General features: G+C 41.3%; 1 protein-coding gene across 5 annotated transcripts in view; it reads right to left on the bottom strand.

The window, feature by feature from the left end:
* Positions 1–4,659: 4,659 nt before the first annotated feature.
* The window catches only part of DAAM1 (dishevelled associated activator of morphogenesis 1), a 178,292-nt gene continuing 158,072 nt past the window's right edge, over positions 4,660–24,879 (bottom strand). For 4 of the 5 annotated variants that reach the window (XM_043556272.1, XM_043556270.1, XM_043556271.1 and 1 more), the window contains 7 exons: positions 23,154–23,242; positions 22,122–22,290; positions 18,140–18,247; positions 16,189–16,249; positions 12,336–12,467; positions 8,689–8,859; positions 4,660–7,416 (listed from right to left, as the gene is read on the bottom strand). In XM_043556272.1, coding sequence (XP_043412207.1) covers positions 7,207–7,416; positions 8,689–8,859; positions 12,336–12,467; positions 16,189–16,249; positions 18,140–18,247; positions 22,122–22,290; positions 23,154–23,242 — 940 coding nt within the window. In that variant the 3' untranslated portion in view covers positions 4,660–7,206. The remainder of the gene's footprint in view (positions 7,417–8,688; positions 8,860–12,335; positions 12,468–16,188; positions 16,250–18,139; positions 18,248–22,121; positions 22,291–23,153; positions 23,243–24,879) is intronic. The other variant, XR_006293399.1, reaches the window with a different exon arrangement.

Below are 24,879 nucleotides of genomic sequence, written 5' to 3'. Positions count from 1 at the left end.
TTCTGGGGATTACGACATGGACACATTTGGGGGGTGTATTATTCTGCCTCCCATAGGACTAATGCTCAAAAACGTCAACATCATAACCAACAAAGACTAGAACGTCTAAGAGGCTGGAAAGAGGGGACAACTAAAGCACTGTCTGGCCTTGGACTAGATCCTTTTCTGGAGGGGAGAAATACTATAAAGGACATTATTGTATCAACTGACAAAATTGGAACTTGGGTGGTTACTTAGATAAAAGTGTCAATATATTTATGAGGTTGATCAATGTACTGAGGTTATTGAAGAGTATATCCCTATTCTTAGGAAAAAGGCACACTGGACTATTCAGGAATTAAGGGCCATGGCATAAGCAAATGGTTCAGAAAAAACATGATGTGTGCATAAACACACAGAGACAGAACAAGAGAAATGATGAAGCAAATGGGGCAAAATGTTAATAGGTGAATCTGAGAAAAGGCAATAAGGTGTTCCTTGCACTATATCTACTTTTGCAACCTTTTTCTAAGTTTGAAATTATTTCCAAGTAAAAAAACTTTTAAAAAAATCATCTATCCAATTGGTCCCTTAGTCCCAAACTTCTGAGTTTATAGGTTTGAATGCCTCTAAGGATGAGTGAACTCAGTATCTTAGGAGGTAGCCTGTCCAGAGTCTGAAAGTTCTCTACAAGCTAAGAGAAATGAACTCAGTCTGGGTGACTTTCACCCCATTGGTTACAGCCCTTTTGTCTGGTAAAATACAGAATAAGTCTTCTACTTCTTCAAAGACGAGGCCAGCTGTCATATCTCCTTAGTAATTTGTTCTGCAGGCTTAAAGCTTCTTGTCAGTGGATGATTCTGAGTCAGTTTTTAAACCTCCTCACCAGGATGCATTTTCTTTTGTCAGAGTTGCTCTTAACATGCAGTGTCTGTGAGAACACAGCATTCAGCTGGGCCCCTTCACTTCGTTTGATTTGTTCTTTCCTCCTCTTCCAACCACACTCATCCTAGGTTACCACAACCTCTACAGGGGAAAGCCATGTTAAGGACAGACATTGATTTTGTGACTAAATCAACACAGTAAGTGGTTTTGGTGTAGCCCCAGTGGGGCTCTGAGATCAGCGTTACTGCCGTTACCTGGTAAAACAAAAGGAAGCCCTCAAGTGAGTTTCTTTGCTGCTGAAATAGAATCTGCTCTAAGCAGTTGCCTTTCCACCTCCCCTTCCCAAACAGCCAGGGCAGAGGTCATTAAACAGTGCAACTGGGAGAATTTGTTTAATTTTAGTGACTCGGCTGCAGTGAATCCCTAGCATCCGGGGACTTGGAGCCTCAGAGGCAGGACTACAACCCCCTATGGTGGGACATTTTGGAACTTCCCAAAAAGGTTTAGGGCATTCGCCTAGGGTTACAGCTCCCATCTGATGGCAATAGACAAACTCTGGAACTCAGTTCCTAGATTCTAGTGTTGCTTAGAAATTTGTGTAAGGGAAGTTGGGGGTAATCTTCTGTGAGAAATACTTTAATGACTATAGATAATTTCAGGACTGATCAGGCTGTTGGATCAGGCTCACCTTTGCCACATTCTTGTGAGGGAAAGTCAGTGATGAGGGTCACCTTTGCTATTTTCTTTTGAGACAAAGTCAATGCTAATTGTCCTCGGAGCATCATTTCCCCAGATCACGTAAGAGAATCTCCTTTCTTAATTGCATTAATCCTTTCCAGAGACCCCATTTCTAGCAGCGCCTCTAACAGCCGTTAGAAGCCCAAGCTTTTAGTGTGAACTCACCAGCCATAAAAATGTCAGGTCACTAAACAGCTGTTGCTTTTCAGGGTCAAATAGCTCACATTCAAGGCAATAGGAGAGGACTGTTTTCTGCAAAAGGCATTTTACGAGAATTCTTAATAATGAAGCCTTTATTATGGTGGAGGTTCGAGGGAAGAAAGACAGGGGAAAAAGGACAGGCTCTTCTTGTGAGCCTTCTAATGACAGTCAGCTTGTAGTAACCATCTTAAACTGGAAATCCTAAAGGCTTATAATCAGAACTGCCTAAGCTTGATTAAGCTCACTAGTGATCAGCCCTTCCTTTTATTTTCTGACTCTCCCCTCCACCCCTCTGCTTCTCAAGTAGAGTTAAGGAATGGACACAAAGATCCTATTGGTCTAAGAGTTAATCAGGAGGTTTTAGAGACAGGGCTGAAGTCTCAAAGGGTAGTGGTCTGAATGGAAGTCCAAGAAAGTATGAGAAACTACTCTGCTGGGCTTTTTGTGGTGATACACACAGATGTGAATGAACCGGGGGAAGTCAAAGGGCACGATAAGTCATCAAAGGGAGTTTAGCAAAGGGGGTATGTAAAAGGGAGTAGGGCAACTTGACCTGACTTGGTAGGGAAGTGTCTTGGCCATCCATACACGGGCTTTTCTCTTTTTATGCAGCTGGTGGAGACACCTCCTCTCCTCTGTGTCTGTCTTCCTGAGTCGTCATTGCTCAGCACTACAATCACTTCCTTTCTGGGTACCCCTTCTCATCCCAGGACAGTCAGGGTGCTTCCCAAACCTGATTAGACTCAGGAAAGTTTCTCCACACTGGAGGTGGGGGTAGGGGAATGGGGCAAGGACACTAACAAGAGATGCTCACCATCCCATGGTCGGGCAGGGTGGGGTGGGGGGGCTGCGATTCCTTCGCCACAGCAGTGTAATGGGTGTAAATGAAATGGGAGATGGCATCGAAGATCAGTACAGAATGGTTTCTTCCACCTTCCAGTAAATGAAACTGTAGGCACAGAAGCATAAAAAACACTTTATGTAAATGAGAAATTCATACTTGGGAATCTCTCCTTTTCCCATGGTGGCGGGGTGGGGGGGAACATATCAAGGTTTGGTTAAAAATAAGGATCTCCTTTGTCAAAAACTCCTAGTGTGCAATCCTATGTCTGTGTTGTTTGTTTGACACCATGGAAACATAGTTGAGCGCAGTAGACAAAAGCGTGTCAGGGAAAAGACCAAAGGTTAGATCTGAGGTTTCCCCCACCCGCCCCCAAGACTTGTGAAAAATAATTGTGACTGGTCTTTGCTATGGAAAACATGAAAATCCTTATAAACAGGAAACTCCTTCCTCTGGGGGTTCCAAACTCTCTCCAAGGTAAAGAATTAGAGATTTTAAGCCATCTCTTAATTATAGACTCACCAGGCTTTTAAACTTCAGTAGAGTTCATATTAATAGGGGCACAGGGCTATAGAAACAAACCAATGTATACAACACTTTGAGAAAATGGGCACCTAGACCAACATGGTGATGATCTATAAATGACTCCAGTGTGAAAAGCCCCATAACCCTGACTTAGATCTACACATAGTCCAAAGGTTCTTGAAGATAGCTAGTGTTTTTGGAACTGAATGTTATCAAGTAGCTGTTAAGCCTTAGTAGTTCTTATTTTAGGTTTACTACTTGCTAAGCAACAGTTGATGTTATTAAACAAAATTCATAGAAAATTCTTTCAGAACTCTTCGAATAATTGTCTAAACTGGTTTAATAAAGATTATCATTTTGCCTCACATAAACCTACAGTAGATTACAGAAAATGGGCAAAATCTTGGAGGGGTCAGATAGCTTCATCCTCTTAACAGAAACATATTGTACCCCGAAGTTATTTTTTTAGGGTAAATTGAAGACATAAAAGGAAACACAGTGATCTAAAAGTTTCCTATTTTTTTCCATATGCAATACTCCATAAGCAACTGAGGTTTGGATGGTTTTGTATGTAGCTCCACCCTCAAATGTATAAATTGGTAATTGTACATTAGTTTGTAGTTTGCAATAAAATATCTAACATGCAGAAGGCTCTCTCCCACCTGAAGGCCAGCATAAGAGAAAAGCAGTAGTCTTTGGATACCATGCAGTATCCATTGACTAGAAGAAATGCAAGACGGATGGCAATGTTTAGACCATCATGAGTCCATTCCAAAGATCAGAAGGGCTTGGGTCCTCTATCAACCCCCAGGACAATTTGTTTTCAGCTTGACTTCAAATTGGGCTGAGGATGGCCAGGCAGCCCAAGTGATGTGGCCAAGAAAAAGCCCAATTTTCAGAGGATACGATACACATCCCTTGTTCTATACAGGTGACACTTCTGATACTGACGTGTAGCCTATATATATTTTAATGTTTTATTTATTTTTTGACAGAGAGCGTGAGCAGTGGAGGGGCAGAGAGAGAGGGGGACAGGATGTGAAGCAGGCTCTGTGTGGACAGCAGCAAGCCCCACACGGGGCTTGAACTCAAGAACTGCGAGATCATGACGGGAGCCACCCAGGTGCCCCTAATAAATTAATTTTAAAAAAGGAAACGCTTCAAAATAAAAAAGGCTTTGATTCTAGAGACTAGACATTCTTTTTTATACCCCAAGTTGAATTATTCACTAGTAGTCCTACTGGGCAACCGTATAAGTCTATGGAGTCATACAGAGAGGTTACAGAAAAGTGACAGAAAGAGGTAGCATAGGTCTGTGGACATATCAGATGCTACCATAGAAGAAAACTATACCCTTCTAGGTCCATCCAGGATGTACAAATTTAAAAATATGTATTTTTGACTTACTAAACAATTTGCAATATTTAATAGTGCAAAGTAAAAAGACGTTTGGCAATGTTCTAATGACTCATCGAAAGCGTATACATACACCCAATGAATTCATCTCTTTATTGCATATTGCTTTTTTAAAAAAAAATGTACAATCTCATGACACATACAACATTTTTTTTCTTGGTACTGTAACAACAGTCTTGCACCTAAAGACTAAGTGGTTCCAACTACTAAGCTAATAAGATACAAGACATATAATTAAGTTTACAAATTATAATGCTTTCTTTTTGGCATTAATTTAAAAAAACAAACAAAAACCTTTAAAATACACACCCAAGAGAGAAAAGTGGCTACTTACACCAGCACCAATCTAAAAAGTAGATTTTTTTTTTTTTTTCCAACAATGGCACATGGAATTACCTGCACAAAGCTTTTGGGAAAAGAAACCAAGAATGGAAATGGCAAAGGAGGCCTACCAGGATGGCCGTATCAAAATGAGGATGATTACCAAGGGCAAGAGGGACAGGCTATGCGAACTTGCTCCTTTAGGTGACACTTCATCCACTTGTCCATTCCTTAAACTGTAAAACAAAGCCATTTTCAAAATACAGTTCCAAAATTGAGCCAGACCAAATTTCTCCTGCTATGAATAGAAAAGAAGATAGAGGCACTTTAGTTAAGGAAGAGACACATCCCTCATCATATCCCACTCCTCCTCTCCAAGCCTTTTGGAGCAAATCTCTGTCTGCACCTCTAACTGGGTGTATCTGCAGACCTTGGTAACTAGGGGCTGGGGAACACAACCTCTGCTGTGTTTTTATGACTGTTTCATGTGCTAGAGTCATTTACTTCCATAAAACGTGTAGAAAGTCTCTAAGTTCGCAATGAAGGGGGACAAAACATAAAACCACTGCTCTTGACAACTCGTTGAGCACTACTTCACAGCTTTCACGCAGTGCAGGGCCTCGCCGTCTGCACCAAGCATTAAAGTTTATACAAAGTATTTTTAAATAGCATGATTCCTGTACAGCGCCTATTGGTATTCTATTCACCCCTTTATCCCCATTAGAACATGAGCTCCTTGGGGGCAGGGACTTTGTCTTGCTTGTCACTGTAGCCCTACTAAGCCTGGCACATAGTAGGTGTTTAATAAATATTTGTTAACTGACTGAAAAACTCAATTTCGTGAGTAAATAATGTTCTAGTGCAACAGGACAAACTACTCTCTCCACAGGAAACCCAACCACAACAGGATTGATAGAAAGAAAAGAGAGAATCTTAGCCCCTCCCTCCCCCACTACAAATAAATAAAGCAAAGCCAAAAAAAAAAAAAAAAAAAAAACCAAAAAAGTAACAGTCCTCTTTATATATAATTTAAGGATATTAAGAGTTGGTAGGTTAATGGTAAGCATCTATATTTTATTTTCTAATGTTCATTGTTTTTATTCATTTCTCCCTGAGAGCTTTATCTTTTGGACTGAAATTTTACAGGTAGCTTTACTGACACACAATTTAAAATGACAACATATAAACAACAAACCATTTCAAACATACTTAGAGATAAATAGATCTTGGCATCTCTGTTGGTGTTGTTGGCATTTTGTGCATTCGCTAAGTGTCCTTTAGTCCAGACTCATATTGACAGAAGATGCACCCTTGTCCTACAAAATAGAAGATACGAAAGAAAAAAAAAAGGCACCCCATAAAAAAATTTAAATAATTTTTTATCCCTTCAGAGAATTCCTCCTTTTAGGTCTTGGGTGGGAAATTTTATTTTTAAAGTTTATATATCTACATTGTTAGAACAACAAGCACATTCTGGCAATCTTGTTTTTTAACAAGAGCGTGAATTGCATGTAGATAAATAGTGTTCTTTTCAAAAGCCATGTAAAGAAATCTTCAAGAGCGCTTGGCAGAGAACGCGATGAAATTAGGAAACAAAATTGATGCCCGAGTTGTAAATTCCTAAAAAAGAGTCTGATTGATATTCTACATAATTCAGATTGTGTGCGAGATATTCTCAATAAACATTTACAGCCTGCACCCCCACACCAATGTCAGAAATTCTAAGCTGGTTCCTCTTAATTACTGATGCTCTACACCAGCATCACATCGTCAACTATCAAAAACCATTTTAAATCTATATTTTTCCAACACCAGTTTCCCCAGTGAAAATAATTTCTAAGTATACCAAGCTTGGAAACCATAAAATATTTCTCAAGCCTTTTTTTTTCTTTTTTTCCTTTTTTTTTTTTTTTTTGCTTTTGTTTTTCTTTTTTACTCTTGGGAATGTCTCTGTCATCTCTTTCAGGAGACAGCATTGTGCTTCTGAACAGCCATGGTGTTCAGGGGAAGAAAATGAGCCATACTCAATATGAATGCATACACAAAGGGTTTCTGAGCACATACATTAACACAGAGTTTTGTTTTTAACCATACGTATAGGTCTCCAGACAACACTCAGACTTCTATATACATTTTTTAATATATATGTACACATACATTTACATACACACACATTCACGCATTCACTCACAGATGAAGGAAGAAATTGCCACTGTTTGGATTGCAAGGCAGTGTAATGAAAAGTTCTAGTCACTTCAAAGGGCTGCTAATGAGCGTCCTAAAAAAGTATCCAAGGAAAATTAGAAGTTAAGTTTTGTGACGGGTCTCTCTCGGCTGCTGTCCGTCATCTGGTTGGTAATACGCTTGCGGTTCCGTTTCAGTTTAGAAAGGTCTTTGTCAAACACTTCTCCTGAGCGTAAAGCTGAAACCAGGTCATCGAACTCTCCCCCTTCTTCACTATTCTCTTTTGCTTTCCTCATTTTACGTTCCCTTTCACGCTGTTCTTTGAGCTGCAAATAGAAAGCAACCTCTTAGAGAAGCGTCAAAGTGTTGTGCTTTGTTTTCGGTGGAGAGGAAGTCTGAAATATAGCGTTGCTTCAGCCACATCAACCCATGTGCATCTATGGCTGCTAAGCCCCCTGGACGTCACAAGACAGGGGTAATTGGGACATGAGGTCTCCTTTGAGAAGCAATGAATAATGATGAAAAATGACCACTACTCTGTGATTAGACACTCATCGTCTAGAATCTAGGTAAACCTCATGATATTCTAGTTAAAACAAGAGCAGTCGAGGCAATTCATATTTCTATAATGGAACCAGAAAGTTATCGCTATTAAACAGACCCCAGATATTGCTTTCTATGAGACACTAAAGCAAATGCTCATTAGGCCACTCTCCTTACATCAAAGGCTTCGCTTGAATTTCCTGTGGGTGCCTGGAGCCTGCTCCATACAATTTACTACTATTAAAAGCCAAATTATACATGTGCATTTTAGAAAACTTAATTCATATAAACAAATGAGGGAAAATCATTCTTAATCCTACTGTTAAGAGATAAAGCATTGTGAACCTTTTGGGGGTATAGCCCACCACTATCATTTATCCTTATTAAAACTTACCTTATTAAAAAAGAAAAAGATTTCATATAGAAATACATTTATAAGCTTTTTTGTATCATTAAATATTTTTTTTTAAGTTTATTTATTTATTTTGAGAAAGACAGAGACAGCATGAGCCGGGTAAGGACAGAGAGACAGGGAGGCAGAGAATCCCAAGCAGGCTCTGCACTGGCAGCACAGAGCCCGATGCAGGACTCGAACGCACGAACTGAGCAGAAACCAAGAGTTGGCCGCTTAATCAACTGAGCCACCCAGGCGCCCCTATTAAATATTTTTAAAAAATACGATTTTTAAGGACTGCATAAACATTCCATTATGTAGCTATTATTGCATTTAAAACTACTGCCTGCTTGGTAAACATTTAGGTTGTTTCCAGGTCGAACTACTGTAAAGACTACTATTCTCTTTGTGCAAATTTATGATTATTTCTTTAGAATAATTTGTAAGAAATGGAACTCCAGATCAGAGGATGTGGATATATTTTCTCAGGCTTCGGATATACACTGCCAGGTTGCCCAAGAGAAACTTACACTGATTTAAGCTCCCAGAAGCATAAAATGCCCTCCCTCCTGCTGGCACATCGCAGCACGGTCTACAAACCAAGGAGCCGCAGCACTGAACTTCCAGGAGCTGGAAACGGCCAGTTTCAGCATTTTCTTACCTGAGCCTCCATGCGAGCACGACGTTCCTCTTCCTCCTTCTTCTTTCTCATGTTTTCATTCTCTTGTTTGGCTTCCGACACAGCTTGGAGAAACTGATCAAAAATGCCAAAGAACTCATCCGGCTGGATTTTGCCAGCCTCTTCTCCAAAGTGTTTCACTGCTTTAGTAAACTGGAAGAAAGGAGGTTTTAAGAAGTTCAGTGTTGTGAGAGAATTCTGTGATCAAATAGAAATCTGTCTCTCTAGAAGGAGTGAAGCGCAGGAAGAGTCAAATATAACTTGCTGGATTTTAGTGAGCCTGTATTTATCTTTGGCTGCTGAGCAAGCCTATCACTCATGTCTAAAGTAAAAAAAATTAATACTCCTCAACTTTTGAAACCATTTATTCGTTTCCACCTCATTTCAGCCTAACACCAATGATTACCTACTATGACTTTTTATTAACTGAACAGTAGTAAAAACAAGAAAGCAAAATATCGTAGGGCAGCGCACTCAAGACATAAAACTAATAGCAAACTCAGCAGGGGTAGGGAAACTTGTACTTTCAACTTTTCTTTGAAGTAGTTTAATATCATTTATTGGTGCCATATGGTTAATATCAAAAACAAATGGGATCCAGGCCTTCTTAGCTGCTTTCCCTGATCATGTTGTGTAGCTGCTCGTGTTGTGATATTTCCTGGGTCTCAATTAGAAAACAACTGACTATGGGATCATTAATGAAACCCCTACTTTAGGACCGAGAATACAATTTTATTCCAAATCCTTTGTTTTGCAACCCCTTTCAATACAAATCCTCTTAAAACACCATAAGAGCAAAATATTAAGGGAGAATTTTAAAAAGTTAATACAAACATATGGATATAGTAACAAAATAGTATCACCAGTCTCTTCAGTTCTTTCTTTTATTTATTTATTTTTTCATGTTTATTTATTGATTTTGAGAGAGAGTGAATCTCAACTGGGCTCTGCACTGATAGTTGGTCTCCAACTCAAACCGTGAGATCGTGGCCTGAGCTGAAACCAAGAGTTGGATGCCTAACCGACTGAGCCATCCAAGCACCTCAACACCTCAAGTTTTCTTTTCTTTGATTTTCTTTCTTTCTTTCTTTCTTTTTGGACTGGTGAATGTGTCAGTTTATTTAACATTTTATTTTAGTTCTTTAAAGTGAAGTACACTTAACATACAGTGTTATATTAGTTTCAGGTATACAATGTAACGATTCAACAATTGCATACGGTAGTCAGTGCTCATGAGGAAAAGTGCAGTCCCCATCTGTCACCAAACGTTATTGTTCCCTGTGTTGTACTCTTCTGGTTTTACTTCTTCTGGCAGTTGTCTTCGGAACTCAAGATTGCATGCTTTCAGGAGTCTTAGCGGTATCATGACTATCTAAATAATGTTCAATGCCAGTCATACTGTTTGCTGGAATTTTTCTTCCCCCTGTAAGGATCCGATGCTGTTACTCCTGAGCTACTAAGGATGGTGTTGTGTTTACAGCTTCAGAGTCAAATGAATTCCTAATCCCTATGCCTCATCAACTACCTAACATTTTCCAGATCTTTAATTTTCTTCATTTAGCATATGAAGTGTTTATGCACTGCCTCCAACCCATGAATTTCTAATTGCTTTTATTTTTCTTGCATAACTTGCCTTTATTATATTTTTTTTTCTGATATTTTGCTAGTACTATCTCCCTAAAGGAAACCTTTTCAGTATTTTCTTTTCCCTTAGTTTTTATGAAATATAATTGACGTGCAGCACTGTTTAAAATTAAGGTGTATGGCATGATGACATGACTTACATATATCGTGAAATGATTACAACAATAAGTTAACATCCATCACCTCATACACACACACGGAAGTGTCTACTCTCTTAACAACTTTCACGAAGAGCATGCAGCACTGTTCCCTAGAGTCATCACCTTGTACATTACAACCCCTATATTCATCGATCTTATCACAAGTTGTACTTTTTGATCACCTTCCTCCAATTTGTACTTTTTGATCACCTTCCTCCAATTCCCCCTCAACGTTTATTCTGAGATAAAACTATGAAGTAATAGATGTGTGTGCACATGACATTTTATAATTGTTATTTCACATCTTTAAATGTATAATAAAAATGTGCTTTTACCATTTTTCTCTTCACTGAGTTGTTCTCAATGCTTTACTTATTTGGAAATAATCTACTAGACATCAGAGTTCTTTAGGGAAAAATACATTGTTCACATGACACGCACAGAGCTCTAGCCTGCCTTCATGGCTTTATAAGCTAATTTCTAAAAGTTCTGGTATGAGCAAAATGGCATTAGACAGCCTACAACTGAGTTTCTAAAACACTCAAGTTCATGCACTTCAAGCCATCCTGAATGATCTTTTTATCTAGGAATTCTAGTGATGATGAAGTCATGTGTATTTTAGTCTTAAAAATCTGAAGAAAACTAGTCCCAGACTAATGTTCCCAGACTAAAGTTCCCACACTAAAATTTTTTTAAAAGTAGGTTGTGCACAAGCATGAGTTTTTACCTCAAAAATTAACTGTAGAGTTGATTCTTATAAAAATTCTTGAGTCCTTAATGAAGTAGATTCTGTACTGCCTGGTTTGGAGGGGGGGGCGGGGAAGGGTCCCTTCCCTCCTGTACAGGAGGCACACATAAGACATGGGTGGGGACTATCACAGTGGAGGTTGCTGGCATCAGTCATGGGACTTTTAACAGCAGTCATCTGAACATATATTCTCTTTCCATTTATTTAATAATGTTGGAGGTCAGGTTTACTGTTGAGACTAGCTAATGTATCCTAATATGATCTTCTTCCGAACTTTAAGCAGTTGTGTGTGCACTTTACATAAACAATCATCTATATCTATTACTAAACAGGTGGCTACAGGGAATGACATCCATTACTCAAGTTTCAAAGGAAAGATCAAGTTAAAGCAAAAGAGTATTATGGCAACTGAGAGATGAGCAGTGAGGAAGAACTCAACAGGGTGGCATAGGGGCCTGATATGATTTATTTAACTATGAGAAAGGGGGGGTGAGAGAAAAATGAGACAATGTGTACATGTATATAAATGGGTATGTATTTTGGAAGAGGAAATAACGAGGAGTTAAGGTCTTGGTTATTAGCCAACGAAAACTTTTCTTTTAGAGGCAAACAGCATTTTAAATAGCAAAACTCATAAAAAGCACCATATTATTAAAACATATGCCTCTTGTAATGAGGCTGTGAATTAAAGTTTATCTCCTTTAATAAGGTCTGCTGGAGAGTTCAAGAGGGAATATCCTGCCTGAAGTCTCTATCTCAGGAGAGCATATAACTTATAGCTACTAAGACACTTGGCCTTGGTCACACCTGATCTCACATTTTATCTGGCCTCTGGTTTTCATAATCGACTCTTTGCTGGTTTCCAGAGACAAGTCAATATCAACAACAAGACAACCAATATCAACCAAGAGAAAACTGCAGAATATTTTCTGGTTTTATACCATCCAGATACTTCAAGGTCTTGCTAACCTAAGGGCAACATAGGTTAGACAAAAAGGTGTGTGTTCCAATTGATCACAGTCCTAGATATGAAAATACAGAATACCTGGAAGTGTCAGCCCTGTCAAACAACACTCGGTATGCAATGGGAAACTTACCAGGTCTTTAGCTTCTGCTAGAAGGTCTTCGACATCAGAGAAGCTGAAGCTGGCTACTGTGATGAACTGGCTGACAACAGACACAAACTTATCTCCGGGTTGTGGGGGCTGAGACTTTTGATATTCCAGCTCCTTCGACACAGGAAATGGATAATGTCAAGGTGGGCTTCAAATGCAGATGCACACACACCTTGTCTAATTTTCCATATGCCTCAAATGTAGTAAGTCTGAATGGTGAACACATCAGAACCTACTCCAAACCATTTTGTGATGCCCTAGCTCCCTCTGCCCCTCTGCCCACAATGCCTGAGCCATGCCCAAGCCGTGCCCCTGTGCGTGCACAAAATTGCAAACTGCAATGTACCAATGGTTGGAGCCCTTTATTGGTGTGATTTTTTTTTTTTTAATTTTAGAGAGCACAAGTGGAGGGGGAGCAGAGGGGGGAGAAAGGGGGGGGGAGGGAGGGAGAATCTTAAGCAGGCTCCACACTTAGTGTGAAGCCCGATACAACACTCAATCCCATGACCCTGGGATCATGACCTGAGCTGAGACACCAAGAGTTAGATGCTCAATTGACTGAACCACCCAGGTGCCTCTGAGATTTCGTATCCCAGCTTTAGGATATAAGCAGATTAGCACTTGGATACAATTAATAGAAGTTAAATAAACAGCAAATTAGATTCAAAGGGTGTGTGACTGAAAGCAAGAGAATTTAATCTGTTGATACTCTGTGCTCAGAATTCTGGTTGCTTGGTTTTTCCCTCTTTCCCTCTGGCTATATTGAGGCTACATGATGATATCTGGGTCAGTGGGATTTCAACTGTCATGTTTGGCACCATAATTGTCTCCCATTTTTATTCTTGTCTACACCATTTCGTTTTTGTGAACAGGCAGGCAGGAGTATTAGTGCCTTGTTAGTTATCCATATTCTCCATTACCAGGGTGATGAACATACAGATTATTCAAATCTAATTTTCGTAATTAATTTCAACCATTGCCAGATGCACTTTCTTTCTCTCACCCTCTATGAGTGAGGGATTATTATTCTAATTGTACAGACACATAAATTCAGGTGTAGAGGGATTAAATTCTTGGCTCAAGAGTCTAGTAGCTGAAACACGATAGAGCCAGAATTTGAGGTCAGATCTGTCTGACTCTGCACAGTCTCAGTAACAACCATCTTGCCTACCAATGACTTAATCTGGTTCTATTTCTATACATGCTTTGGTGGAGGTACTACCAAGCAGGAGTGTAGAAGTCACAGGCTATGGTTCTGATTCAGCTCCACCACGGATTTGGTTCTTGTCCATGACAAGTGGCCTCGGCCTCAGTTCCTTCTTTGACAAAAGGCAAGCAATATCCGTATCACCGTGAGAGTCAAGGAAATAACAAGTAGAAATTTAGAAAGCATGGAACTTGCTTCAATTGGAATAAACTGCCATGATTCTAGGACTTTGGCCTTGCAAGTGAACATGTATGTATGTGAGGTACAGAGATAGGAGAGTAATTTGAAAGTATTTCATAAATGTATTATTCTCTTTCATTCAAAGGCAGAAGATGAACTCCAACTTTGCTATCTTCAAGCAGTATAACTGAATTGTGTAAAGCACAACTGGGATACATGAATATTTAGATAGGCCAAGGTCTGCCTCCCAATATTTCCTTCCAGGGCTACATCTTGACATGCATGCTGCCAGGGGGAGGGGAAGGCTCCTGTAGCCCCTTTCTAAGAGAAGTGTGTTAGTGTACATGACCCAGGTGCTGGACAGATTCAAGCAAAACCACCTTTAATAAACCCCAAACACAAAACCTCCTTCTCCCCCACTCCCCCCTCCATGTCTTGCTCTGAACTAGTTTAGATGCAAAGGTCAGAGGATCCATTATCAGGCTTTAGGGCTGTGTCATCACTGCCACACTAGTCTAGAAAGACTTCCACTGGGAGGAAATGGGAACGAAGAGAAGGCTGTAAAAAAAAAAAAAAAAAAAGCCTCATCCCAAACTGCCCTGAGCCCGTTGGGCCTCTGAAATCTGAGGAGGACCATCCTACTCGCTCACTCAGTGTCTTGACCCATTGGGGTTGGCAGAAATATTTCATTCAGTTCATCTTCCTTTCCTTTTGAAAGAGCATCCTCCCCATGCCCGGCCACAAAGGGGGCGGGGGGAGCCTTACAAGCTTCCGATTTATAAAAAACAGGAAAAGATTAGATATTGTGACTTTAACTTTTATTAGAGCTATGTCTTCCATGAAGTCAACTGCTTTCTATGGCAGGAGAAAGGAAGGAGGTTCTTCATGGCATTACTGATACACGACCTGAAAGATACTTAAGAGAGGGGCCACCTTGCTAAGCTGCCTGAAGAACAGTCTCCTTTGTCAAGTACCAGACCAGAGGGAGGATCACTCTCCTAAGCAGGTTTCTTGTCCTGACCGGCCCCTCCTCACTGGTGGCAGTGCTGTGTGGTATCCATGTGGCACTCTGCCCACACAGTCATGTTTAAGTGCACCCACTCCTCTGCCTCCAGCAGGGTGGCCTGCTTTCCTTCCACGGAGGCCCGGCCCAGGTAGTTTTGCACACCAGGGACAACCTCACTCCTATGTAACTAAGTTTACCCCACCTTCCTTCTTTTTTTAGAATTAAAAAAAAATTTTTAAATTTGTTTTGAGGGAGAGAGAGAGAGAGAGAGAGAGAGAGAGAGAGAGAGAGAGAGAATCCCAAGCAGTCTCTGTGCCGTCAGCACAAAGCCCAGTGCAGGGCTTGAACTCATGAGCTGTGATATCATGACCTGAGCAGAAATCAAGAGCTGGCGGCATAACCGAATGAACCACTCAGGCGCTCCTATGCCACCCTCCTTCTAAGCCACAGCTCGAAGTTCATCTCTTCCAGAAGAGAACCTTCCTCTAATCAATGCCAGTCATTCCACAAGTTTTGGACTAGCCAAGTCCACCCTTCTTCCTCAAGGCATTTTTGTAACCACTGTGCTTATCTGGACGTGGCCAGGCTGAGTAACTGTGAACGTTAGCTGGACTCACTGCTCTTGGCCATTTTAACACCCGGAGGGAAGGAGTCAGAATCATCGTGACCCCTTGTCTAGAAAACGGACCGTACGCCCAAGTGTCTACTCAATAAATACTCCCCAAAGGACCAACTTCAACACAAGAGAGGTGTTCCACTGCTCTACTGAGAGTGAACATCACTCACTTGTTTTTGTTTTCCTTTGGCATGTATTTAATCACATGCTCAGAACAATCCTTACAAATACAATCACTGGTTTTATAGTGACACACATTTTCAAGGCTTTTGTTATAGTGTGGTAGTCTGCAAAAACGACCATTAACTTCTTCCCTCCCTTTGATGCCTCCTTTTCTTATTCTTTTTTTTTTTTTTTAATACAATTTATTGTCAAGTTGGCTAACATATAGTGTATACAGTGTGCTCTTGGTTTTGGGGGTAGATTCCCATGATTCATTGCTTACATACAAACACCCAGTGCTCATCCCAACAAGAGCCCTCCTCAATGCCCCTCACCCATTTTCTGAACATCACTTGTTAACAGAACATGGACACTGAGGGTATCCTTATCTGGCCAAACCCACTTTAATGAGTCCTGCCTTACAGGTGGGAAATCAGTGTGACCCTAGCTTCCCAGTTCCTGCTCCAGTGACACCCCAGGACATCCTGCAGCTGAGTCGCCAGGGTAACACAGCCAGCCTTTGCTTCCTCGTTGCTGCTGTTTTCCTTTTTCTTTTTTTTTTTTTTTAATCAGTAAATGTTTATCCTGGGCAGACCACCATGCCGGATATCATCAGCACTCGCAGCAGCGGCGAGACTGGGAATCAGAAGAAACACGTACTTACCATCTCTACTGCTTTCAAGCCACTTCTCAAGGTACTTATTTCTTTGTCCAGCTCAGTCATGCTGTTGTAAATAGCAACATTTTAGTAACCAACATGCGACTTGTATGTATTAAATAAATAATGGGGTCACATATCTCATGCTTGGAAGTCCACCCTAGTGTATTTTCAATGTTCGAAATTCCCTTCCATGCTCAGATCTCACAGAAAGATAAAATTTTAAACTTAAGCAATTTAAACATGGACTTATGGTTTTTGTTTTCCACAGCCAGTAGGTACATTTTTATAGATTAAAAAGAGCAGAAATGCCTGTCATCTCTACAAAAATAATTCATGTTTCAATTTCACAAAAATCTCACTTAAGCCAATTATCACATGTAGAAATAAATATTTTGCCATACGTAGCTACTTTCGAACAAGTAAAAGAAACCGCCTTATCCACGATCATGCTCACATTGTATTCTTCATAATTAGGGCACTGCTTTTCACTGAAGCTCTGGTAATGTGAGTATTACAAGGTGATGGCTTAAATTTCAATCAACAATGGTATTTCTTCAAGTTGTACTAACTAGATCTCATTGTCTCTTTTTATAGAGAAAGTTTCCTGGATTTCTCCCATAAAACTTTCTATCTGAAGGCTTTTAGACCTCAGAGATTATAACATAAATCTTGTGGATAATTCAGATGTAAGCAAATTCACCAAAATGTCATTTACTTTAACATTTTAATTTCATGTCTCACATTTCTACCAAAGTCTACAAAAAGAGGGAAGAAAATTAAACTACTCTTCATCATACTTTTCAAATTCACTGCAAAAGATAGTTTTAAATACACACACACATTTATTTTTTAATTCTTTTTATTTATTAAATTTTTTTATTTTTGAGAGAGAGAGAGAGAGAGAGCAAGCACAAACAGAAGGGGGCAGAGAGAGAGGGAGGCACAAAATCCAAAGCAGCTCCAGGCTCTGAGTTGTCAGCACAGAGCACCATGCAGGGATCAAACCCATAAACTGCAAGATCATGACCTGAGCTGAAGTCGCACACTTAACCGACTGAGCCACCAGGCGTGCCTATTTTTTTAATTCTTTTAAGTACATTTATTTTGAGAGAGAGAGAGAGACAGAGACAGAGAGAGAGAGCACAAGCAGGGGAGGGGCAGAGAGAGAGAGGGAGAGAAAGAATTCGAAGCAGGCTCTGTGCTCTCAGCATAGAGCCTGACGTGGGGCTCAAACCCATGAACTGCGAGATCATGACCTGAGCCGGAGTCAAGAGTTGGATGCTTAACCGCCGGAGCCACCCAGGCGCCCCTGTGCATTTATTTTTTTTTTAAAGGGCCAAAAGCAGAAGGGAAGAACAACAAGGAAAACTGCCTGCTCTTCAGTCTCTGAAAAGTGGTGTGAAGTCTGTGGTGAAAGTTTGGCAACTTTCCATTTTATTTTTAGTTTCTTCATTTGCATAAAGACTGCTTTCCATTAAAAGGCTGCCTTGGTTTCTGAGAGTGTGTGCACATGTGAAAATTACTAGCAACGCCCTGACATTTACGTTCTATTTGCTTAGCCATGTTTCCTCATTAACTAAGAGTGCTCCTACCTGTATGTAACAGAACTACCTTTTAAAAGTACTAGTGAAACTGTATTCCTTTCTTATACTCTTAATAACCCAGAAAATTGGGTTTCCTGGCGGTTAAAAATTGCATGCAGGAGTAATCCAAAGGAAATACAAAACATGTATGTGTGTGTGTGTGTGTGTGTGTATTCATATATATACATATATATTCAAAAGTATGTAACATATTTCAGTGACTTGGATAGGATTCAAACTTTACTTCATATGCTACTCAGGGGAAAGCAAACAGAAGGACCCTCTTCATGCGATGCCAGCTGACCACCTCAATAGCTAAAGCACAGTCCAAGTGATTTAAAAGACTAAAACAATTCACGGGAAATACTTACTTTACTTTTGCTGCTTGAGGAATGTCCCGCAGTTCTTCATTTAGATTGAGGACCTTGGGGTATTTATTTTCCACAATGGTTATGAGATAGTGCAGAAGTGTAATATTCCTACAATAAAGGAGGAAAAAGTATTAAACATGGTTAATATCTGCATATGATTTGCATATCCAAGTGGCTGAACCTGCAAGAATGCTATACTCCTGCATTCATTTTAAAATTTGGAGATTCCTTTAAGGCAGGGATTCTCAAGAGAAGGGGATAAGGGGAGGGCCTACATGGGATTTACATAACTTATGATGAAAGGAAGCATATCTCTTCTAAAAGGGAAGGGGATAAGAATTACTACTTTGGCTCATAAGAAACATCCTTCAAAATCTGGATGACAGAAATGAATTGGAACCACTGCCAGTGGGGACATAGCCTCACAGCGCATCCTCCCAAAGACAAGGTGTGCCTGAGGTTCATGACAATGGGATGGGGCCAGCCGGGGTGGGGACGGAGGGATGTTTAATTCACTGAAAAGGATAGCTATTTTTCAAATCTCAAAGTACAGAGCAGCAACTCACTGATAAGAATTTATTGATAATTTTCATTTAAGCTTTTTCAACTCTTCGATAACTCCCTCCCTCTGCCCCCCCACCCCCCAATCCTCTGACTCACTTTGTTAGCTTTTTTCCCTTCTGACTCGATTGTTTTGCTGTTGCAGCAAAGGACGTTCAGGAAGTTAGAAGGCCTCCTGCTTTAGGGCTGGTCCTGGAAATGGACCAGGACTGTGCCATCATGGCTATGACATCTTTGCAGCCAAAAATCCATTTCCTAATTTTAGCAACACTTGAGCTCCTAACTGTACAACCCAGCTCCCTCTTTGGTGGTGACAGCACTGAACCCTGACTGACCTGGGTTGAAAAAGTGGATGTCTGATAACACTGTCTGTTAGGCAAAGCTGTAGCAGTCTGGTCCTGTTGTCCCTGACTCCAATGCACATTACAGTCACCTGGGCCCTGGATGCCTGGGCCAACCTGAGATTCATTTCACTGGAATGAGGTGGGGCCAGGCAGGGGTATTTTTAAAAACCCCCTGGTAATTCTAAGAGCCAGGATCAAGAACCACTAGTCTACTGAAAGTTACCATAATCAGGAGGACACAAATGTAATTCTTTAAAAACATGTCCGTAATTTGTAGGCAATTTGTTAACTCACGATGCTACATCCCAACAGTCCCATCCACCCCCAACTACCATGAAGCAGAGTTGTCAAACCATCTCCTTTCCAACAACAACGAAATGCTTTCCACTTCTGGTTACCCTTGCATCTTCATAGACGCCAAGGCAATCCCATTCGTCCGAGTCAACTGACCCACACGTGAAAAAAACTTTTTTTCTATTTTTCTTGCTCTCAAGAAATAATTAGAAAACAATAGCTCAGCCAAGTAAATCGGTGGCTAATATTCTGGCCATTTCCTTTGCAGACACTGAGCTGTTATCCTTCCACTTCAATTCTACTGCTCCCAGAAGCTGACATCAGCCCACGTGCCTGCTGCGTGAGGAAGTAAAATCCCAGCGACTTGTCACGAGACAGAGGGGAGCCATTTCTCTTCACTGTTTCACAGAGATGCTTTGTGATTCGGAGGGAACTTAATTAACCATATATACTTTTCTTCATGTAGAAAGACTTCAACCTAGATCAGAGCACTCACATTTGTGTGCTATCCAAGTAACACCTAATTGGACTGAATGTAAGTTCTTAAAGAATGAAAACAACTCAACAGCCACACATTTGATTTTTCACTGGTATAACTGGAAACAAGCCTTTAATGCAGAGTAAATGTGTCCCTCATGCGCACTGTCCCACCCTTGTGCAGTTTGATAAGATTCAACTGACATTTAACGAGTGACTGCTTATAAACAAGGCACTGTGCTTAGGCACTAAGGGTTTAGAAGACACTGGTACTATTTCCAGGGACCAAATATTCACAGGAAGAAGAGGGAAAAAAGAACAGAAATATTTTTAATTTATTGTTTTGAAAAGGCTTGTGTATTAGATAAATTCTGTAATAACTTCGATAAGGAGATAATCACATAGTAAGTGCCAGGTTATCAGTAATGGCTGATAGGTAATGGCAGAAGGTATTAGGGGAGGGTGGGGGGAGAGAGAGAAGACCTAAATGGTAGTAAAGGTCTCTTTCCTCTCCAACTTACAAGCCCAGTTGAAGAGAACACCCTTCCTCAAAAAAGGTGACTGCTCTTGGGTGCCTGGGTGGCTCAGTCAGTGAAGCATCCGATTCTACAGTTTGGTTCAGGTCATGATCCCAAGGGTTGTGGGATCGAGCCCCATGCTGGGCTTTGCACTGAGCCTGCTTACGATTTGCTCCCTCCCTTCCTCCCTCTCCCTCTCTTCCCCTCACCACCCCACTGCTTGCATGGACTCTCTAAAATAAAAAAAAAAAAAAAAAAGAAAAGAAAAGAAAAGAAAAAAAGAAAAAAGGTGACTGCTGCTTATATGCAGGTGAGATGTTGCAGTTACCTACTACAACCTACAAATAAGATCCATCTGTTGTTAGAGGTGGGGACAATAGGACAGGTGTCAAATACCTGTGAGACCAAATACCTTGCTTGTGATCTTAGGCAGACTAAATGAGCCACTTGACATTGCCTCAGTTTCTTTATCTGACGGTAGGCAATGTAGCACTTGGCCCGTGCACTTCACACAATCAAATATGAAAGTGCTCTGGAAGGATCAAGTGCTCGCATTAAAAATAAGGTGGTTGATAGAACAGCTGCCCTTTGTTAATCTATCTCTACATGATGCAAAAAATAAGGTTTAGCCCTACAACTTAACAACTCACTGCTTATTTCTTTTTTTAAAGTTTATTTATTTGAAAGAGAGCAAGTGTGAGTGGAGGGGGTGGGGGTACAGAGAGAGGAAGAAAAAGAATCCCCAAAGCAGGCTTCGTGCTGCCATCACAGAGCCTGAAGCGGGGCCAAACTCAAGAACCATGAGATCATGACCTGAGCCAAAACCCAGAGACAGATGTTTAACCGACTGAGCCACCCAGGCTCCCCCACCCTACTTATTTCTTTATAGGATGGATTCAGGGTTGCCATAATGCTATGCATCACTAACCTTATAGAAAATATAGAGTAAAAAGCCCTTGCTAGTTAGGAATAATTAGGATGAACAGCCTATTTTTAAAACGAATTTGGATGCAGAGAAGTTTCCCTTAGAGACAATTGGGCAAGTTGCTTTGAAGTCAGTAAGAACCTTAGAGAAACAGGGCTCTCAGGGAAACTGGTGTTACTATGCCTAATGATCCTGTTAATGACACCAGAGCATTTCCACCTCTCAGTGTTTCTAACAAGAATCTGTTCACTTTTACACTTTCTAGGAAGCATTCTGAGGAGTCTTGGGAGCAGAGGCTTAATACCAACAGCCAAAATGCACTTAGACCCCATCAGTTTTTATAGCCGCTAGCGTCAATGTATAAAGGAAGACATACCCTAAAAGCCCAACAAGCTTCCCATCATCGGCTGTCAGTTTTCTCTTTTCCCCTAGAACACAGTTCTCTGTGGAGGGGTTGTGACTGGGAGAGGTCATGAGGAGACCAGCAGCATGTGGGTCACATTCTGTTTCTTGTTCTGGGGACTAGTTATACAGAGGTGTCCAATTTGTGAAATTTAAGACCGGTGGACTTCTCCTTAGTGTATTATACTATAACAAAAAGTTTACCCAAGAAAACCCCAAAACTTAGACTGGCTGATATCCCTGGGGCCTGAAAATGGATGAAGGATCATTGGCCCAATGGGAATTTAGGGATATTTATAACTGTGAGAGAAGAGAGGTCACTTCTCTCTTGGAGAGAAGGAAAGAGCATGAGCAGGAGACCAGCAAACCAGAGGCTGCAGGATCAGGGAGGCCCAGGAGGCCCAGAGGGGTCCTGACCTAAGCTCCTGGATCCTCCAAGTGTTGGAAGATACCATACTTACTTGTCAATACTAGATTTTGTGTCAGCAATCTTGTTTAGGCTGGATATCTTGAATCCATACGCATTGCCTCTTTGGCCTTTATTCATGTAATTTCCAAATGCCAAAACCACTTCTAGCAACTGCTTCAGGGCGTTGCTCCTAAACACCTCTTCTGAGCCAGAACGAATTGCTTCAAAACAAAGCACACATAAACACAACTACTACCACCAGGACTTTCCAGGGACACCCAGCCTAAATCCACACACCTGGGAGCAGACACGGACGATGTAAGCCTGGGTCACTAGACTACCAGGGAGCACTTACAAAACACCTAACCTAGAAGCAAAGAGCAAGGGGACAGGGAGAGCCAGCTCACGTTGCTCAAGAGACCCACAGCCGCACAAGCCTATCTTTCCTTAGTCCTTTTCTTGACTGGCTCATCAACTGTAAGCAGGGATACATGAGACAGTGATTGCATTTCCCACATTCCTCTGCAAACACTTTCTTGCCTGGTGTGAGTAAGACTGAGAGGATAACTGATCAATTCTATTGACAGAAAAACTGGCCAAATGTGTTTCATGTTATAGCTTGCAGGTGTCCTCAGGGACTGGGGCTTGAGCAGGGTCCTGAGTCCAGCCTGCATTCTGTGGCTGTGTTCTCCAGATGCCCATTTTTTCAAACACTTAAAAATTTAATAGCCTCAAATCTTCCCTTAGAATTATCTAGTAAGGCACCATTGCAATAAAGCTGGCTACAGGTTTAATGCTAGTAGCGGTCAGATACGCTCTCACCAACATCCAGGATGTTAAAAGCCTGATTCTACAGAGGAGCTCAGGAGATGTGCTGTGGGCTCCAGAACCCAGGCTGGGCCACAGGGCCAAGGGCAGACATTAAGTAATTACTTATCACGATTTCAAAAGATTTTAAGCAAAAAAAAAAAAAAAAAAAAAAAAAAATCACCCAAGGGATCCTGTTTACTACCTGCACTTGGGTTGCAGTTGCAAATGGGCACTTAAGATGAACATCACTTTCAATCTGGAGGCCTGACTTTACCTTCTACTTTAGGTTTCACTTCTGCCACACGCTCTGCAAACTTCTTTTTGAAGTACAGCGATTGCAGTCTTTGCTGGTAATGATTGATGCTGTAAGAGCAAGCATGGACTAATGAACATCTACTTAATATATCTATGTTCACTTAATGGATACGGAGGTGGAGGTGCCTTGGAGCACCACCCCCCCAACACTCACACACACACACACACACACACACACACACACACACACACCTGCACAATTCCCCTGTTGGACAGGAAATGAGGTCACTTCGCCTGAAAAGCCCATTTCCCTCTGACCAACAGGAGGTATTTGGGCAATGGCAGCAGGGTCCTTAGCTCTAACCAGGTCAGGCAACTGCTAAAGAAAAGGAGAGTTGCCACCTCCCTTTCCTCAGAGTCCCAGCAGCTCTTGTAAGACAGAAGAGATAAAAAGGAACGAGAATGCAAAGCCTCCCCATTCTGCTGCTCGTTAAGGGGCTGTTTCCTGTGTCTCTCCTATACTTAACTTTCCACAAAGTTTGCCTTTGGCAAAGCTGTGGAGTAAAACTTGTCTCCGGCATTCTCTCCTCATCTTCTCCCCACTTATGTCCCCAAACCTTCCTCTTTCTTTACAGTTAGCTCCCTATCTGCTCCCCTCAGGGCTGGCAGGCTGTGCCTTCAAGATGGCAACTGGTGACCAAAGATAAGAGGGTGCAAAGCGGCCTGGTCATCAGTAAGATAGGTTGCTGCTGCTGAGGGGCGAGGGCAGAGCATTCTTGCCAAGGTCTTCTGAAACCAAACCACTGCCTTACCTGCTCTCTAGTGGAAACTTCAGTCCAGTAGCCCCTCCTCCAAAATGATACCATATAATCAGACAGACCTGGGTTTGCAGTCCAGGTTCTCCTCTTATTAGGTGACCTTTGGCAGGTAACTTAACTCCTCCATTAGATGGAAGAGAATACCTCCCTACTTACCAGCCCTCTTGGCAGGGCAGATGAGAGGATCAAGTGGGACGATGCATGCACAGAGCTAGACAATGACAAAATGGCAGCTATGCAAGTGACCATCTACTTATTGATGATACACAGGGTTGCTGGGCCCACTTGTCAAAATTCCAAAACCATCCTTTGTCCTACAGTAGTATATATACAAAATGACAAGTTGGGATGGACAAACAACAAAATAATTCTGGATATGGTAGAAACGTACAGCGAGAGATACGTTCACCTGAACTACACTCGTAGGCCTTTGATATTCAGGGGAAGAGTGTTGCCCTGGGGGTGACTGAGAGTCTCAGGACCACTGGTCCTTGTCTAATGCAGAATCAAATTTCCAGGCCGGGGATGGCAAAGAGACTCAGCTCACATGCCAAACAAAATTATGAAGCAGTGGCTGCCTCTGGGCTTTCTGGAGAGGGGCTGAAAATGCTTGCCAAGGCTTCACGGGAAGTATGCCATGATTGATTAGAGATGTCTGCATGGGTCAGGATTTGACATGCAGACCCTAGCTGTTCAGTAATGTGGGCTCTAGGTCGACATTGCTGAGTCTATTTTTTGAGATGCTGAGGTACAGAGAAGAGTGAGATACGATTCCAAGAAGTCAAAGTGGTAAGGAGAATGACCCCGACAGGAACCAGGAAAAGTTATGACCTGTTTAGGTCCAGAAATAGAGGTAATTGTGAAGAAGCCCTAACCCTGGTTCGCCCATGGGCAAGAACTCACATGAACAAAACAAATTCCACACAA

Source organism: Prionailurus bengalensis, chromosome B3 (genome assembly GCF_016509475.1).
Source record: "Prionailurus bengalensis isolate Pbe53 chromosome B3, Fcat_Pben_1.1_paternal_pri, whole genome shotgun sequence".
Taxonomy (NCBI): Eukaryota; Metazoa; Chordata; class Mammalia; order Carnivora; family Felidae; genus Prionailurus; species Prionailurus bengalensis.
Note: the sequence above shows the minus strand (reverse complement) of the source record. Positions and strands in the feature narration are given on the sequence as shown.